The sequence below is a fragment of the Grus americana genome, chromosome 8 (assembly GCF_028858705.1).
Source record: "Grus americana isolate bGruAme1 chromosome 8, bGruAme1.mat, whole genome shotgun sequence".
NCBI lineage: Eukaryota > Metazoa > Chordata > Aves > Gruiformes > Gruidae > Grus > Grus americana.
In genome coordinates, this window is record NC_072859.1 from 35129527 (window position 1) to 35149106 (window position 19580).

Sequence of the window (19580 nt, forward strand, 5' to 3'; positions counted from 1 at the left end):
TCTATACAAAACAGTACAAGTACTATAGTGCATGATTGCAATAATAAGCTTGACTATTTAATGACCTACTTCATGAATCGGATTTACTTCATAATCTGAAGTGGTTGTGAAAAAGTACTGTTGTCAAGTGCATAAGTTAGCTTCAAAATGTGTCCATATACCTATTTTATGCTAGATGCTCCTGAGTTTGGTGTTAATATATTCATTGCCTTCCAGTTGCTCTGATGTGATGCATATTAAAATATCATTCAGGATCAAATGGGTAAACTTTAAAAACCGGCTTGAAGGCTGAAGCTTTTTCCTTACTTCAGCTATTTCCCTTATGTTGTGTAAAACTGATTGGAAAATACATAATACCTAGGCAAAATAGTGCACCCTGAGTGGAGGTGTTTCTGGTGGAAATAAACACTTCCCAGGCGTTGTTTGTTTAAACTTAGTGTTTACACTTAGTTTACAATGTGTGTTTGCTTAAGAAATACTTTATTTCTTGGAAGGCTGATGCTGGTGATTTTATCTAGCTAAACCGAGTTCAGACTAATCCCTGCAGTGCCAGCGAGCTAGTTTCTAGTTGTTTGCAACACAGGCTAATCAGAGCCGTAAGAAGCTGGGCTGTCTGGTGGAGGTTTTGCTGCTGGGAATGCCTGGGCACTGCGATGCAGCAGCGGCCCCAGGAGAAGACGTGCCCGTCCGCCCGGTCTGTGCAGGAGCTGGGTGCCCAACCCTGTGCTGGGCCCGACCGCAGCTTGTCCAGTGCGGGCAGCTGCCAGGCAGGGAGTAGTGCAGAGCCCAAGAGATGGTGCAGAGCCGTCTGGTACAGGGCTTTTGATGCTCTTTTATGCGAGATAGATGTTTTCTGGCCCATCCATGGTTGCGCAGACATACCAAATTTGGCCGTATTTGCAAAATAAGGACTTGTACCATGTGATATGCTGCAATTTTCAAACTACAGATAACAACATATTTCATCTGCTGTCAGCGTTGAAGTCTTTTATGGTATCCATTTTATGTATAACTAGCAATGTATTTGCTTCCGTGTGACCCAGTGCATGCATCAAAAAGCTATTTATTTCTTGGTACTGTTTGTTTGCTTAAACTAAAACTTTGTGAAATTAACCATATATGTGTGATATTTAATTCAATGAGCATGTGTGTTCATATCCTGTCACGTGGTTGTTTCCTCTACTCAGACCGCTGCTTACAAACACAACACAGTTAGCCTTGGCATGCTGCACTCTGGAGGTTTTTCAGCAATGCATGCCGGCAGAAGCATGACTTTAAACTTGCAGACTAAATCTAAATTTGAAAGCCAAATGCTTCAAGAGCTACCTCTACCGAAAGTAAGTATGGGATAGCCAGCATATACCAGCATTACAAAATAAATTAATAATACTCCTTGCTTTTTCCTGGTTTAGCTTTTGCCTATTATTCATGCTTATACTATACACAATCCAAAAAGCAAAGATGATAGTGACACGGTTTTCCTACTCAAAATCTTGCTTTTTGGATTTAGTAGCTCACATGGCTGTCATTACTGCTTTCTGCTCTCGTGTTACAGACTGATGCAATCATTATATTTTCTCAATGACTTAATCTGTGCACAGAAATGGAGAACGTGTGTTGTTTTGTGACTGTTTGATCTTAGAAAAATTAATGTAGAAATGTTTAATGTGCATTTAAATAGGCTCCAAGAGATAGGGATTTTAACATATGAACGTTAATTGGATATGCTGTAATAGTCGATGAGTTTTGAGTACATGCCTACCACACCTAAATTAATTTTAAACTTCTGTTGAGTAATGCCAATAGAAAGAATATAATTTTCTCATTTTTTTTACTGTTTGTTTTACGGCTATTAGCGATATATTGTTGATAAGTACATACATACACAATTATATACAACCAAATGTTTGATGGGAAAAGCACATCCAACAAGCCAGAGAGGGCCGCTGCTGAAGTATTTTGGGGGTGTCACAGAGGAGATGCTGAGACCTTACTCTGCGTCACATATGGCCACAGCAGCGTGACAGCAGCAGCCGGTTGCAGACAGTCACAAGTGGTCACCCCGTTGGGGTTGTGTGTGATGGCAGGGGGCTAGGAGAGACGAGCCTTGTTAAGTGCCTTGCTGCGCCAGCATGGGTACAAATTAGCTACTCTCTGTGAGTAATTACAGGGTAACAGAGCACAGATCGGGCGCTGAAATGCCATCGCCTGCGCTGTTCCTTGCTGCACTGGCCTCAGGGGCGGTTTGGCCCAGGCCAACTGGCACCCTCCCTGGCAGGCCCTGGCTGGGGCTCCGCAGTCGGCACTGCCAGAAATCCCCGAAGGAGGATTCCAGGGCCCAGTGTAAGAGTTCAGATCCAAGCCTGTTTAGACGAATAAGATAATTTAATGGCAGCAACATGACCAGATTGTGCTGGTTGGCCGGAGGACAGGCCTTAGCACTGCTTAGCTTACTAATACAGACATGTGCATCGTACACTGGATTTCCAAGCAAAGCTGTGATGGGCTCACAATGCACACGCACGCACGCAGGTCGTTGTCAGGTTTCCCCTGCTGCAGTTTACTGTCCGTACAGCGCTAACTTCATTTACACCTCCCATTCAGCTGTCCCTGGATTTAAACAAGTCCTAATGTTAGTGTCTGCTTCTCTGTTGTTCAGTTAATGACATCTAGCTCAAATCCTATCTGTAGATGTGTGTGCGTTGGACACAGACAGCTTTCCGGTGTTGGTCATACTGGTTTTTTCTTTCAAAGAATTTGTTTGTCTATTTGGGTATAAAGTAATTCTTGTCACAAGTCCTTGAAAGAAGTCCATTTGACATCAACTCCAAATAACTGTGCTATTTCTCCACACACAGTTAGGAATAAGGTATTAAATATCACTTTAGTAATTTTAGGCTCTAGATGAATATGGATACTAATATATGGATGTCTGAGGAAATTCATGAAACTGTTTAGGGTGATGTGTTTCGGGGTGTGGGCTTATGTGAATTATTCTGCTTTATATTTCACCAGCATTTCATTGCTACATACCCATATAAAATGTGATGCTGAACTGCATGAAGGGGGTGTATTCTTTTACTGTACTGTTGGAAAGCAGTGGAAAATTATCGTTGAACAAGTAATTTGAATGTTTAGTATTGTTTAATTTTATTCCTTTATATGTTCTAAAGGATTTTGCATTTCTTAATGAATCCGGGCCACAGCAGCTTAATATTTACCTCTTCTTCTTCCTCCTTCTTGTGGCCTAGATTCAGAGAGTAATGAATGAGGTCTTATTGTCCAGTGGGAGATCAGGAAATCAAGTATAGCAATTACTGGTTTTGAGAAAGTTTATTACATCAATTCTGTTCCATGTATTGAATATTTGAACAGCTGCTTTTCATTTTTTACCTAGACTTAGCTATTACGTAGTTTGTTTGCAGTCTGCCCGAACTCTGTAAATGAATCACATTGCAAGTAGACAAATTCATTTTACTGCAGAAAATGAAAAGAAAAACCTGTTATCACAGACTTTTCCTATTTCTTGAGAAAGCAGAAAGCACCCTTTATTCTTTTTCTTGTTCCATTTTGAGTGTGAACTCACCTCTGCAGGTCCGGCACAGCATTGTCTGCAGTGACAAAGGAAACACTTTTCAGAGGAACGCTTTCAATTTTTGGCATCCATCTCACAATTCTTTTAAAAGTCTATGGTTTGGTGCACTTCCTTCTTGGAAGTGTACAGTACCACCTCCCTTGAGGAGTAATCAGCGTATTCACACGTATCACTTAGGAGGAAAACCAGAAGTTCCCTGAGGAAACTGCCACACCGAGCGCCTCTGTCTCTGCATGGCGAGGGCACGTAGCGTGCTTGGTAAATTCATCCCGCGGGGAGCTGAGCAGATTTCCAGCAGCCTTGGGCACCTCGCTCTGTGGGTGACTCCGGAAGGGATGACTCATTCGCAACAATGATGACCTTTCTTTTTCATTGCTTTTTACTACTCCTCAGAGCAGAAATTTTTGCAATTGTACTTTTTCATTTTCAAAGCTGTTTACTGCCCTGGGCTCAGATACATCCCCCATTCGGATGTGGGTTACGTGGGGACATGCAGCAAACAGGGCAGAACGGCTGGTTCGTGAGTTTGGGTAGGCACAAAGAGCCCGACCTGGGCCCAGCCTGGGGCCCAGCTGTGGCCTGTGGACAGCCGGGGCTCCGTGTGTCCTGGGCTGGGGACCCTCGGGCAGGGGCTGACCCCCGGCAGCGTGCTCGGGCAGGCTGCTCGCAGCCCTGGGGCCCTGCCGGACACAAAGCTTGAGCGGCGTGTGGAGGACTTGGAGCCGTATTGTCAGGGTTGATGGTGCCCGTACGCCAGCATACAGCTCTGGGCCCAAATTTGCCAGCGTTGGAGGGAGTTGTGCTGTCTGCAAGCGCGGCAGCACGGCGGCAGCAGGCACTGGGAGCAGCGTCGGTTGAGCTGTGAGGGATAACCTAGGGAAAAAGTGCTGAGGTTGGTCTCATTTTTCCACTTCTGATGTGTACAAAGAAAGCTCTACAGGGAGGTCTTGTAGTTTCTACAGGGGAAATGTTTTTCTAGTGGTTTTTAATATATGGAAAATCACAACTTTCCTGATTTTTCCAGAAGACTTCTTGAATGATGAGAGAATTATAATGAAAGTTTTCCTTGATTTTACATAATTAGGGTTGATTTTTTTTTACTTAACCTCTGAGGAGTATGATTTAAATCACAATTTGCTTCTATTTACTTCTAAAGGATTTTTAAGCTTGCAGAAAAAGAAGTTCTTAATTGACCAGTTACCAGCTCTAATATCTCAACACCGTTTTCAAAAAAACAGTTTCATTTGTTCTTCAGTCATCTAAAGAAGTGTTTCCTGATTTTTGTTTTAATCTAAGCTGAAGAAGAAATTGCTTGAATGACAGAGGGGAAGAATAGACTTTTTTTTTTTCTTAGCAGATTACCATTAATCAGAACTGAATAAGCAGATAACTGAACGAGCACTACATAATGCTAAATGCTCTCAGTGGTAGTACAATGTTGGCATTTTGGGAAGTCTGACACAAAAAGCCGTACCCACGTTAGCAAAAATTCCAGCTATGGTAAAGAAATACAGATAACAGAAAATCAGGCTGGGACAGAAAAAGTACACGTGTGCTCAGAAGTACTGATAACAGGAGTACAATAAACGGGGGGAAAGCAACAAAGAAGAAACATGTATAACAGGAGAGAAAAGTGGAAAATAACAACAACGGTATCGAGCTCCTTTAGGAAACTCTAAATGTGTGTTACGTCCATTCATATCCAGGAAAGCATTTAACTGCTGGTTAATGTTGTACATGCGGTACCCCGTCACCTTGGAGCAGAACCAGCCGTAGCCCAGAGAGGTCCGTGGGAAGCACACCTCACACGGTGATACACAGAGCACAGCACGAGTAACAGTAGGCACAAGTTCAAGGTTGCCACTAAGGAATATTTTCTGAAGAAAATACAAGCATATAATTTAATCTTGTTGGCAGGTACTTAATAAAAAAGGTTTTGATGCCTGAATGACCAGTAAGAAAGTTTTAACTCCGATGATTAATGGCAGACTGCACATTTAAATACAGAACTTTGCCAAAATTTGTTTCCCTGAAAATAATGAGTCACGTTAAATTAATTTTCTCTTTTCTCTCATCATTCATTATTCTTGTTATTTCTTTTCTATGTCTTTCAAGATCTCCTGCTTGTAGAGAGTCCCACAGTAATATGCTTATACGTTAATGAGATACTGTAGACATTTAAAAGGCTTTCCATTTTAGCAATAGCGTGTTACACTTTAACTGGGTTGATTACTGAAATAAATATGAAGAGAGACTTTTCTGTCATGGTGTGACAGTGACTAAAGGCTGCCCTACCGTTTCCGCAACAGACCCCGTCGCAGCAGAGCAGCATTCTGGACAACGGGCAGGAGGAGGTGTCTGTGAGCAGCCAGTGGAACCCCTACCCGCTGGGGCGGCGGGACGTGCCGCCGGACACCGTCACGAAGAAGGTAAGCAGCACCTGCAAGCTGCTGACATAGCTGCCCTGGTCTCCTCTTCCCAGTGAATCACTGGAAGGAGGAGAACAGGTTAATGAGGACAGGTTTGGGAAACACGTGGATTTGTTTCCAAGTTTAAAGCAATAATCATTATGAGCTCAGGATGGTGTTGTCATGCCTGCTACCTGTTCTTGTATTTATTTATGCACCTATAGTGTGTGCAGTGGGCACAGTGGGCTTGGCAGGCGTATTCCTGCATGTATCAGACGGCCGTCAGCTCCCTCCTGTCCTGAAAAGTCTTCATTCAGATTTTTCATTTCAATTACATTCTTCAGTTTGTGACAAAAGACAAATGTGTTGAGATGGAGGCCAGCCCAGTGTCTGAACAGTCACAGAAATTTTGGCAGAGACATCCTAGGCACGCATCATTTGCTATAAACTCACAAGAAAGGGTTCTAATTTCTTGTACCTTGTGGCGGTAGATATTAAATTCCAGTGCTTGGATCTGGCCTGTTTCTATGAAAACATTGGCTGCTCTCTCCCAGCCCCAACTTGGCTTTGCTCGTCAGCTGAGAAACTGCGTTTTCAGATGCTCTAATCATAAAGCTGGAGAATGGAGGATCTTGACAAACTAAACTGTGTTTGCAATCAGCATTAGAAGGTGGAGCCGCACATTTAAGCAGTGATAATTACATTGATTGTTATCTCTATGGAGATTGGTCCTGCTCATTCCTGAAGTTGTCTGAGTGAATAAAACCGGTGTGAAAGCCATGATGTGCACACTGATAACGTCTGTAACGTAATTAACTGTCAGCCCTGATGAGGCAAATATCTCCCTGCTGGCTTCACATCTTTTTCTCCAAGACGGTTTGAGAAGCAGTAGACCTTGCCTTCATCCAAAAGTAGCAACAAGAGATACACACATACAAGAGAATTGCTTGAAGACAGGAGACCAAAGCCATTGCACCTGGAGCCGCCCAGAGACTCCTGCCTGGGCACAGGAGGATGAGGAGGAAGGTGCCCTGACATCGTTTGGTGGAGCTGGCTCTGACAGCCAAGTTATTCGAAGGGTTTCTTTATCCTCTGATATGCAAGAAACTAGGATAAGACATTTAAGAGGAGTTACTGCTTATCTTCACTGGCGTCTTGGGATAAAACCTGCATTTATCCATTCACACAATCCAACAGTCTATGTCTTGCATTTGTGCATCATCGGTGTTACCGTAATAAGAAACTGCAGATTCTGTGTCATTCTGAATATTTCAGTATCTTGCTACTCAGATGTGGTAAGTACAAACATTGTATAATCGTACTGAAATCTGCTTCACTCAGTGGAGCAATCCATTGTTACATCCGTTGTCAGCTACTTTAATTATACTGTAAATATTGGACACTGTGCCGAAAATAATTAACTTTTGTGGTGGATGTTAAATAAAGTAAAGAATACAAATGAAATTGGGGAAGCACTCTGCATAATAGAGATTTTTTTCTGCAGAATAAATAATTCCTCTTTCCAAGAAAGACAGCTTATCCACCTCCAGCAAGAGCCACAGTGTGAATAAACAAGAAGTAGTGATGTGATCTCTTCAAAGTCTATTAACAGGAGTGAGAAAATGAATTCTGAAAATTGTTTACCCACCATCCTCAGGAGGTGGTTTGCAGTGTGCTGTTAGCACAATGCTAATCTCTTCTCCCTTGAAAGTGACCTCGAGTGCCTTGGTTTCCCAGCATCTGGGGATTAAAATACAGCAATTATTTGAAGTCAGACTCAGAAAATATTCTATAAGGTTCAACTTAACAATTAAATGATGTAAATATAAATTGTACTACGTGTTGTGTTTTTCCGGTAACGCACCGGTACTAGCGTGAATGGGCTCGTGCAGAACAGTCACTACATGGTAGAACTGTACTTGGGAAATCACTGGGAGGAACGTTGGCACTTGTCCGTCCAAGGGGAAGAGCACGTACAGTAGACAGATGGGCTGTGTGCTCAGGGTGACGTAGTACGTATATAGGCGCAATAATATGTGTCCCTAAATTATCCACACATAGAGGGCTACCATGTGTGTAGTGATGGCTATTTACGTTCGGCAGAGTGGGAATACTGTACAGTATTCACTACATAGTTATGTGGGGGCGAGTGGTTGTTTCTGTGCTTCTTGCTGTTCAGAATACAGATTAAATGCTAGTTTTATTTTAAGTGTGATCATTTATGTGATCATCCCATAATTTATGGGCTACTGGAATGGAAAAGTTGGATATTTTAATCTTGAAATTGAACAATCCACTGATTTATTAAAAGATATAGTATCTATGCTTCCCGGAAGACAAATTTTTCTGTCATGTCAACAAGTCAGCTACATGCCTGATTAAATCAGTTGTATTCTGAGTTAGCTGCTCCTCCATCAAAAGGGAAGGGGTAGAAGTGTGGCGCGGGATCACCAAAAGGGAACCTGGAAATCACTCCTTATGGAAAAGAGAGGCTGAAGAGTGAAAATGAAGATGGAAAATGGAGAGACATCAGGCTGGCCAACCTGGGTGCAGGGCGAGGACCCTCTGAGAGGATGAGCTCCACAGCTTTGGGGATACGTAGGACTCTTAGTTGGCCTCTTCTGCAGCTGCTGCAGGATCACAGCAGCCCACCCGAAGGCTGAAGCCATGTGGACTCTGGGAGATCCCTGCGTGGGCTGTAATGGGCTCAGTGGACATGAAGGAGCATGTGCTATGGAAGGCAGCTGCCTCAAAACGGGGACGTGCGGGTGTCCAAGTCACCATTTCTCTCCCTTTCTGGCTTGGGAGTATTTCTGTTAGCCACGACTGAGAGGCTGAAGGCTCTTTCTCTTTCATCTCCAGCATCTGCTGTTCAATACAGAGGTCATTTAACCTGATAAAGAAGATTTGAGGTTTTTCAGTGAAGCAGCACAATATTTTTTTTGGATTTGAAATACACATCATCCCGTGAGGCGGACAAGCACCTGCTGTGGTGGATGTGGGATTATGTCTGGGGCAAAGAGCAGAACTGATGTGATTCTGCTTTTTGGGGATCTTGTTGTGATGAGTATGATGCAACGTGAAGTACAGAGCTGTCCTGCACAGTCACCTGCTCACGTTGCATCTCCGCGGTGCAGGGTGATAGGGGTTCAGCAATCGGCTGCGGGCATGGCTTGTTGCTGCTAGGGAGTTCATGAACAGCTCAAAAGTCTGTCCTTCCCTTCTGCTCTTGGCTGAGTTGAAGATCCCTCTGACCTGTAAAGTGGGATGTTCGCAGTACAGACTGACTTCACCGGGCTGTTCTTGGAGTAAGTTTGCCAATGTCTCTTGAACACTTTCATGTACACAGGTGAGCTGTGTTTTAAGGAGAGTTTGGGGATTGAAGGTTTGGGCACAAGGAGTAAGAGATTTCTCTGTCATTACTCACTTCGAGACTTTCCCTCTTGTACTGAAATAAAGAACTGTCAGACGTGTACTCTACCCAGTCCCTTTCGTCAAATGTAGTCAGCCGAAAATTAAGACGGAGCAGATCAGTTTTGCTGGCAGTCACTGCGTGTCTTGCTGGGGTTCTGTGTTCAGTGACACGAGTACCTCCAACTGCATCTGTACGAGTGATGCGTTCTGCAGATGGATCTTGGAAATCCATTAAGATGTGTTTTTGCTAGGGCAACAAGCAATTAATTCTAATGCCCTGACTGCTGTAACTTCTGAGGCCAGATGACTGGCCAACAGGTAAGAAACATTTTGATCTTTGCTGTATTAAATTTACTCTTGTGTAAAATATAGTCTCACATTTAGCGACTCTTCCAGCAGGATCATAAAGGTTCAGTAGTACTGAGGATTAGACCTTCATGACAAGATGTGGCTGTGGTGTTGGCTGGTGTAAACTTAATGCGAAACATCGTTTAAATAGGTCTGGTTTGTCCATAGGGACTTGCAGATGTGGAGCCATGCGGTCGTAATGCTCTTTCGCGTTCAGGCTGTTCAAATAATAGCGCTGGTTGATGGGTACATATAATCTGAAAACTCTCAGTAGCAACGGTGTGATATTTCGTGGCGGTAATAATATTTGATCATAGAACGGAGTATGAATTTTGCTCGTTCCCTTATGGCTAAGTTGCATGTGATTATTTATAAGCAACAGCATCTGAATCCTGTAAATATGAAAAGTGTAAAATTGTCTCAACTGAATTTATTTTGCAAAGATTTGCCTCAAATATTTATGTAACTCATGTGCCTAAACAGAGACTGTGTATTGAAGAGTAAGCAAGTATGCAACTTTACCATGTCAAGAACAGAACACAGAAAGCAAACCTCACGTGTTAGATCCCAGCTGCAAACGTGAAAGGCAATGGGGATGGAGGGGGTAGAGGAATGACAGCAGTCGTCTCTGGTTTTCTGAAAATAGCAAAAGGCCTAGTCAATGTAAATGCAGTATTTCACTCATACTTACAAAATATTAGAGCTTCAAATCAGTAGATATTATCAGAGACATTTGATAATTTGATTAGTTACATTTGTAAAAGCCACATTTGTCCCTAGGACAAGGCATAGAATTTGATATATGCTTTCTGTACACAACACACAATACTGGCCAACATCTGTATTTGTGGTATAAATCTTATTCCAAACTATCCAGAGAAAAAAACGCGTTCCAGTATCTTCAGAGTGTGCCATGATAAATAATCCACCCCACTTCAATTTATTAAATGTTTTCAGTTCACAAAACATTCTGAGCAGAAGCATATATCGTGACACGAGGAAAAAAATATTTTCTGTTTATAAAACATTCTGTATATGGCTAATTTCCCTTAAGCCACCTAGGGTCACTGAATGCAATGGGCATATCCTTGCTGCTTTTAATCACGGTTGTTTCCAACTGTGGTCAAAAGGCAAACCTCTGATATGATTTAAGAGGTTTGCTTTTACTTGACTCTGTAAGTTGTAATAATTGCTTCTTTTCAGCTTCCTGAATTTCTGGCCTAACGGGTTACGTTACCCACAGGCAGGTAGCCATATCCAGACTTTAATGGGATCGCAAAGCCTACAGCATCGGAGCCGCGAGCAGCAGTATGAAGGAAACATGAACAAAGTCACCATTCAGCAGTTTCAGCCACCACTGCCCATTCAGATCCCCTCTTCGCAGAGCTCTCGAGCACCTCAGACAGGGCGATGTTTAATCCAAACCAAGGGTCAGAGAAGCACGGATGCGTATCAGGAGCAGGTGAGAAAGCGTGTCTATAGAATAACACTTTGACAAAAACTTTCTGGTTTTTCTGCCTTGCGTGCAGCAGGAAGAGGGAGCCTGGGGCAATAGCAGAGGGTGCAGAGCCAGGCAGCACGGGGGAGCTGGAGGCAGGCGAAGCAGGGCTCTCCTCTTCCCCGGCGCCACGACGGATACCAGTTTTTTCTTGGCTTGACCAAGCAACACAATTTGGCCTTGAAGTTCCTGAACAGAGCTGACATCACTGGGTCACACCAAATTAATTAGCAATTTCTGCCAGCTCCCCGGTAAGTTGGTTCAGTGCTGACAGTGCTGCATACTTGGCGAGACGCTGATCTTCTCGGATTTGTATCGGCTGCTCCAGTTTAGCCCTACAAAAGGGCAGCTGCAGCTCCGGTGCCCTCAGGCTAACAAAACGGGTGCTGGTTTCTTCATTACTTGGTCCTATCCCCATTATATCTGGCCTTAATGAGCACAGTAACTGTCTGAGGCGCTTGACTTGCAGAATAAGGCTCAGTATCATTAGCAAACCTTTCTCTCGTGTAAAGCCTTGGTCAATCCACACAAGTAGCTGCCTGCATTAAGTCCCTGAGTATTGCACTGAGATTCAGAAGCAATTGCTTGTGTGGCTCAATGAGTAGTCATTAAGCTACTCTGATGTCATTTTTATTTTATATTCAATTACCCAATGCCATTTAGAGCCATCCTGACTACCAGATAAGATTCAGCACTATTGCCTGGAGTACGGCACTTGTAAAAGTGCCTGGTGCTCGGTGCAGGCTGTCACGCTGTGGCCCTCGCACTCACAATGGTCTGAAGGTCTCTGAGCGTCAGCGTATTTATTCCTTGGCTCTGCCCAAGCATAGCACCGGCGATGCTGCCCATCTGACACCTTCTGGAAAAATAAAAGTGCACAAGATGAAGCCTCACTGACAGAGTTATCCCCACGTTTAAGTGAAAAATTTGGCCAATGTGAACTGTTCTTTCACAAGTCTAAAGGTCGGGGGGTTTTCTCCTTGAAAATATGCAAAAATACATGCAGCATTGTGACTATTATGGTATCATTGCAGCATGCTAAAATCATCAAAATACTTTGTGTTTATCACGATACTCTACTGACCTTTACTGTATTGTGCAATAAAGCTTTTGAGAGGGTCAGCTCGTCTCGTTAATGGCGAAATGGGATATAGGGGAAGAAGATGCCATTGTTTAGATAGGCTCTAATGTTGGCATTGACTTATCTTGCCATATCTTTTTAATCTAGTTTTGTGTGAGGATAGAGAAGAATCCTGGCCTTGGTTTTAGTATCAGTGGTGGAATAAGTGGACAAGGAAATCCATTCAAACCTTCTGATAAGGTAAGTTATACATTTCTCTCTAAATGGTCCTTATTTTAGAGTGCCATATAGTGGAGACATAGATAACACGAGCAAAATTTTTATGCGCTTCTGTTGGGATAATTGAAAGAATTTTTCCCATATTTGTTTTTTTTTTGTTAGGGCAGTGTTGTTCACGCTTTTTTTCTGGTTAATGAAGACGAGAGAATCAAAACAGAAATCATGTGGGTGTCTGCCTTATATTCCATGTATAAGATAATTTTTGAGACTATTTTCTGAAGAATCATCTCTCTCACTTTTTTCTGTTAAGAGTCAAAGTAGGCCCTGATTAAATTTTCACTAAAGTCATTGGAGGGAATACTAAACCATTCATAGCATCACTAGGTAGCTGAAATGCCAGGGTTTATAGCAGCCGTATCAAATAAAATCAGCCTGGCCTGCAAACCGGTCTGGAGATCAGCGGTGCCTTCCAGACACCATGGCAAGCAGTCTTCTGTTCTGGAATGCCAATTAAAAATGTCACCATTCTGGTACACGATGGTTAGGGAGACTCAGCGTTCATTCTGGGAATTACACATTTAAGAGGTTGATAAATCTCTTTACAGCACAAGGAAGCCTAGTAAAAATACAACATCTGGTGATTGTCAGCCACACGGGGCTTTAGGATTAGGAGCTGGACTCTTCGACCTGTGAATTCATCTGTTCGGTGCGGGAAAACTGACTGGAGCTTGTTGAAAAACAAGTGCTATGGGTACCTCTCAGTTAAACATATTCTTTGATAATACCGGGTTCAGTTCTAAGAGGCAGTCGTAACTTCCATAAATATTGAGAATGGTTGGCAAATGATGAAATTAAAACTATCTTTTAATCTCTTCTCAAAAATTTGAGATCTGCGTGCAAATTAAAAAAATAATTTCCCCACCACTCGGAATTACAACAGAAAGCTAATTGGAAATGTAAAATACGCTTGTATGTAAAAAACAGTCTAACACAGTCTTAATTCCTTTCAGTTTTCTCACTGATAATCTCTGTTTTGAGCTTCAAGGGTAGTTGTACATGACCATCAGACATTTTAATGACTATCCTGTAAAACATACTCATTTTGGTGCCCTTTGAGACTGCACACTGGAATTGCACTGTATAACATCACAGTCTTTTTTTCCACAGTTTAATGTATGATGTTGGAATTAAGCTATACTTCCACTGTCTATCACTTGCCTGAAATTATTACAGAAGGGTCTCTGTCCCGCTGCGAATGGGTCTGCACCAGTGATACAGGCAGTGCAGGAGCAGCTGAAGCTAGACTTCATTTTACCAGTAGCAGAAATGCAAAATTATGTACTAAGGGAGTGACAGGGTGGTTCTGTTGGAGGAATTAATAGCTAAAAGGGGTTTTACGTGTTGTTAACCTGAAACATTGCTTCCCGCACCGTTAAATCCGATTTATCACGATTAAATACCACGGAAGCGATAAGAGGGTGCTATTGTCTCTGACCACGCATGCCAGTTATCTCCGACGGTTTTAAGTCACGCATGCCGTGCTGTTCTGTCCGTAAGATGAAACGAGTGGGGACAGCAGTGAGCACTCCTCTGCATAGTGACGGTACACCTCTGCCCTAACGCGCTGATGAGACTGTGATGGAAGGACAGGAGAAGCAGTAAAATCACAGAAGCGATCAGCCCTTTTCAGTGGCAGAGCGGCCTCTCAAGTTAACGGGCCGTGGCTGAACTATAAGCAGCCCATCGCTCTGCCTCGAGGAGCTCAGGTTGTGTAAGGTTAACAGAAACACTGGGCAGTACCTGGCTCCAGAGGGCTTTAAAATCCCTCGGGGACACATGACTCGCGTGGTGGTACCAAGCAGGGAATTTCTGGGGTGTCTCTGGGAGCCGTGGAAATGGCTGAAATTAGGCCGGTGCTCAGTTCTAGAGTCTGCTGAACGGTGTTCGCCCTCGGCAGCGGGGTGAGGCAGCAGAGGAGGTGAGACTAAGGACTGCATGAGCTCTGTGGGAAATATTGCAGATGTGTTCATCATCTAGGAACTCAGTCTTTGATTTTGGGTTATATTAACGTATTTTACTGAAATTCTGAAAACAAATCTAAAAATATCCTTTATTACTTAATTTTTCCCCTTTCAAAGTCATTCACTCTCAGACACTGGATTAAGGGGCAACCCTCCAGACCATTGTACTGCACATCTCAAGGGCTGAATATCAAGACTGCTTTGTAGAAATTGTTTTAAACTTTTTTTTTTTCTAGCGGAAGTAAACAAAGATTACTGTATAGATTATGGTACACATTATTCTAATAAATTAATGCTCGCTCCATTTTAATTATCCTCCCGATAACCCTGTTACCCTTGCCCTATTCAAATTGGACATTATTTTGTGATGTGGAATCTTAGGTTCAAATGACCCACAATTCTATTTGTATCAGGTGAGAACTAGCTGTAGCTCATGGGGAGCTGCTACAAACCTGTACTACTGTTGGATTACAAACAGATTTTAAAAAGTGTTTTATGTTTAGACCATTGCCAGAGTATATAAAGCCCCCAGACACCAGTTAGGGAGACCCCTGTATTTTGGGAACTAGTTTTTGGTGATAGCATCCTAACCTCTGTTACTTCTGACTTATAGGGTATCTTTGTTACTAGGGTTCAGCCTGACGGACCAGCATCCAGCCTGCTCCAGCCTGGCGATAAGATCCTCCAGGTATGCGTGGGTTTAACTGCTTTGTAACTGAACTCAGTCTTTTTTCATCTTAGAAGTACAATGATATTGCTGTCAGTACAAGTTCGCTGCCAGTTTTGTTATTGTGGCGCTCGAATATTGATTTCTAACAGAGTGTTACTCGCAGTACTTTTGAAAGCTGGGCTCGGAAGGAAGGAATAAAGCAGCCCGACCGTCCCCCGTGTGCCTGGCAGTTTCTGCTCCCTCCCCGCGATACTGAGTAAGGCACGTGGAGGCCAGCACCAGCCTTCTGGGAGGGAATGGCACTGCCGGAGAGGGTTAATGCTTGCAATCTGTCACAGGAATGATGTGACACAATTGAAATTCTAAAATGAAATTAATCCTTCCATCACATCCAGCTTTTCCACGCTCACAGCGCAAGAAGGTGCAGGGAGAAAGGAGCTTTACAAGCAGTTTCCCCAGCAAAAGCATATGACAAAGCAAGCCATGTTTAGAGCTTTTGCCTTTGCAGCTGATGTGACACTGCTGTAAGGAGCTATATAGTCACATTTTTTAACAGGATTGTAATGGGCTTTTGCTGCCTCAGCATTTTTGAATGCACTTGCATGAAAAACGGCCACTACCAGATCCACCACGGGAGCATGGGAGCATCTGCATAATGTACAGAGAAATCTCAGCTTTTTGTTTCTGTTAGAAGTATTTTCTGTATTCCAGTGAACTTTTTAAATAGAAAGACAGGCTATTCCTGAACATAGCTTTCAAAAATTCCTCATTCACAGACAATAATGGCTGTCCATGTAGAAAAGGGTTTTCTACCATGTCCCGCAAGGTTGTTTCTTTTTTTTTTTTTTTTTTTAAGCCTGGAAAATGTGTTACCCACTGGCAGCAAATAGTATTACATTGACAAAAGGAAGAGAGTCATTATAGGTGTCTGAAAGGCGTATGACAGATTTTAAAGCCATTCACACTGATCAAGGGTAAGAGATTAACTGTGGTTTTATCAGTTATATGAAGTCAGCAAACCGAGGATGTTTCAGACGCCTTCGGTAGCCTCTCTCCCCCTGCCTCCCTCTCTCCTTCGCTCCCGCTGCCCCTCCAACCCGGCACGGGCACTGCAGTACTGAGCAGCTCTGAAGGTTCTGCTGCATTATTTTCAGGTAGCAAATTCCACTCTCCTAATTTATTCATCACTTACGTTGATGAAGTTTGTTTGACTTTGCACTCTCAGTCATTCTCATAGGATTGTGGATCAGTCTGAGCAGAGTTTCTCGTTTGTCACTGTCGGTACATCATTTCAAATTCTCTGGCAAGAACATTTTCCTTTTATTTGCAATTACTTCTACCCATGCATAATACCTGTTACCAGGTGTTGATTTATATTGTGGCAAGTAAAAGGGCAGTCTTTAATCTCATTAAAGAATTAACAGAGAAGAAACCACAACTGCGATGAAGGCTATTTTGCTTCTCAAATATAAGCAAAGCCCTTAGCTAAAAGCATCCATTTCCCTAGGCAGTAAGAACTTGAAATTATTAATATTCTGTGGCATCACTTCACCTCCCTCCCCATTTTCCACCGTTACCATCACCTCTGTTTGTCTTCCACACCCGCGCTGGCTGTGACACCAGTTTCTGCTGGCACTCGGAGGGAGGAGCCATCATCCTGCCTTCCCTCTCTTGGCGCACTGTCCTCACGCTGTCTGCCCCGTGTGCTGCTTGTAGTATCCTCGAGATCCGGTCATGCTACAGGCTCTGCCGCCCGTCATCTCCGGCTGACACTTCCCCCGGTGTTACTGGCTGTCGTGGCAGGTGTCCCCAGTGCCACCGTTACGGGAGCACCTCGGTGCCTGTGCACCTTCTGTGCTCCCGTGCAGCGAGTTCGGTTCACTCCAGATGATGCACAGGAAGATATTATCAGACCAAGACTCCAGGGGAAGTTTTTTAAATATTTACATGGAAGAATTTGCTTTGCGGGATGTTTTTAGGAGAAACAGTGTCACGCATTTCTGTGTCTCCCCAAGCAGTTTTGATAAAAGAGGGAGGGAAGCTTTAAAAATGAAAAGGCTCGACATTCCCTGGGTGGACTCACCCAGCTCACGGAGAGGCTGTCGTTCTCAACCGCGGTGCTGCCCGGTGCCTGTTTTTGCTAGAAATGAGTGTGTGTGCCCGTGTGCACACGTGCACGCCTTCTGCCTGGGGGAGCACAAGTGGTGTATCTTTCCCTTCTGTGTCATAAGCTCCTAAGTTAGTTATTTGATAAGTAAGACTGGTTTTTCTGTTATAAAATTAGCAGCAGCTTTAGTAGATGAGTTTTAAGGAGGAACGCAGTCATACGGCTGCCGGGGCTGTCCGCGGCTCCACCAGCCCTGTCGTACGTCGCCGCCATACGTTGAAGGCTGCCCTTCACTTCTAAGAAATCTTGGGTTGGAGGCTCCATGACTCAGCTAAAAACCATTCTTTTGGACTAATAATTAGAACTAAATAATAACTCAATGTGTACATATACATGCGGATTTTGTAGCGCATTTTGTGGGGAATGTCAGACCACAGCAGGAATGAAAGCAGTAGATTCTGATTATCATTTATTTCTATGTTAAATAACAAATCCCTCTGGCTGTGGCCTGCTTAGGTATTTTTGGATGTGCATCTCCTATAGCCTTTTTCCACTCAGAAACTTTTCTGGAAGAAAGGAGGTTTCTCCGCCAGCAAGAGCTGAACCCGCAGAACGTTTTCCGGCTCGGCAGCGGGGAGGCAGCAGGCAGAGCTGGCCTGCTCTCAGGCTGGCCTGGGCTTTGTTCCCGAATGCGCGATGCGGATCCCAGTGAGCCGAGCGGGGGATAACCTGAAACTTCTTCAGCTTCCCTCTGAATTATATCAGAGTCCGAGTGGAATGCCAAATGGCTGCCTAATTTTGGCACATAAGTGAATGTCTTTCAAACTTTTCCCGCCTGAAATCTGTATTCCTCTTCTCAGAGCGAATACATTTTATTGCACAAGCTGAATGAAAGTGAGCTACTGTCCACTATTGCTTGGATGCCGCCTTTTCCCCGTGCTCTGTGCCTGCCCGTTGCCATTCCAGTGCAGCCATCAGCGCTAGAGCTCGCAGCAGCCGACACCTTTGAACAGAAACCTTCGGGCGCCAAGAAAGCACCACCGCACTCATGGGCTTCCCGTTCCCGCAGAGACGTGTGCGCAGCACTGCTTTGAACTGCCGGGCTGGGCGTCCCGGCGAGAGAGCGTGGGGTGTCCAGGGGCGTCTTCACTTCCGCGAGGTTGAGGGGGCTCTGGCAGCCACTGAGGCGCTTGTCCAGTCCCGCAGCCCTGCTCACGGCTCCGAGGGTGAAGTCCGTCTGCCATGGATGATGTGGCACAGTACGGTTTTGTTGTGGCCAAGATAGCAATGTCTGTGGTCTGGATGTGTGCCGCCGATGGCTGGTGGCTCTTCTGCGGGGCTGTAATGTCACAGCAGCGGTAGTTTATTAACCAAAGCATGAAGGCTTCACTAACCTATTTTAAAATGCTAGTTAATATTGTATATCTATTTTGTTAAAGTGCAGTGCAGTGTGTTTACAGAATGGCTATAAGCTAGAGACAGCAGATTCTGGCACGGGCAGCCCCACAGCCTGTCTCCCGATCACCTTGTCAGCCTCCGTCACCGCTGCGGAGCGCCGATACAGCTGCACACCCGCGCTTTTCCGGACGCGGTGCTGCTGTGCCCTTAGCGATGGGCTCCACGGGCCACGGGCAGTGGCGGTTTCTGCTGGCGTCTCTGGGGAGGGAAGAGGGAGCTTTGCACCACCAGCTCTGCGCCAGCCCCGCAGCGCGGCCAGGGGAGGCCGAGGCCTTGCCCGGCCCCCAGGGAGTGCCCGCAGGCTCGCGTGGCTGGCCCCAGGGCACGCTCTGCAGCGAGCCTTGTCCTCCTCCCATACCGGGCACCTGCACCGCCCGGCTTTATTCTGCGGAAGGGTGGACCTTCTGCCTGGGCTCGCTGCTCACACTCAGGAACCCGTTGACAATTATGTTTGAAATTTGACTGTTTTAAATAGCATCGTCACAGACAAGTTATAGGAAGATTTAATTAGCACTAACGCAGGACAATTTATTCAGTGAATGTTTCCCTTTTGGTATATGCAGCGTGTCTGCATCTGCGCTGAGCCGGAGCCTCCTTCGCAGTCGGCAGCGCCTTCTGGCAGCGTTAGCTTTCGTTGGGCTTCGCAGCGTTTGACGCTCTTACATCCCAGAGTTGTTGGTTCTTCAGAAAATATGTGGAATACCGTAGAGTCGCAGAACAGTTCAGGTCGGGAGGGACCCCCGGGGGTCATCTAGTCCAGC

At 44.5% G+C, this 19580-nt stretch overlaps 1 protein-coding gene across 6 annotated transcripts in view; it reads left to right on the plus strand.

Annotated features, from left to right (window-relative positions):
• The window catches only part of LOC129209476 (leucine-rich repeat-containing protein 7), a 107372-nt gene that overhangs the window by 80604 nt on the left and 7188 nt on the right, over positions 1-19580 (plus strand). For 3 of the 6 annotated variants that reach the window (XM_054833944.1, XM_054833946.1, XM_054833945.1), the window contains 4 exons: positions 5905-6024; positions 11009-11227; positions 12492-12584; positions 15198-15272. In XM_054833944.1, the coding sequence (XP_054689919.1) occupies positions 5905-6024; positions 11009-11227; positions 12492-12584; positions 15198-15272 (507 nt within the window). Of the gene's footprint in view, positions 1-1187; positions 1338-5904; positions 6025-10968; positions 11228-12491; positions 12585-15197; positions 15273-19580 lie in introns of those variants that run through there. The other 3 variants (XM_054833947.1, XM_054833942.1, XM_054833943.1) reach the window with 3 other exon arrangements.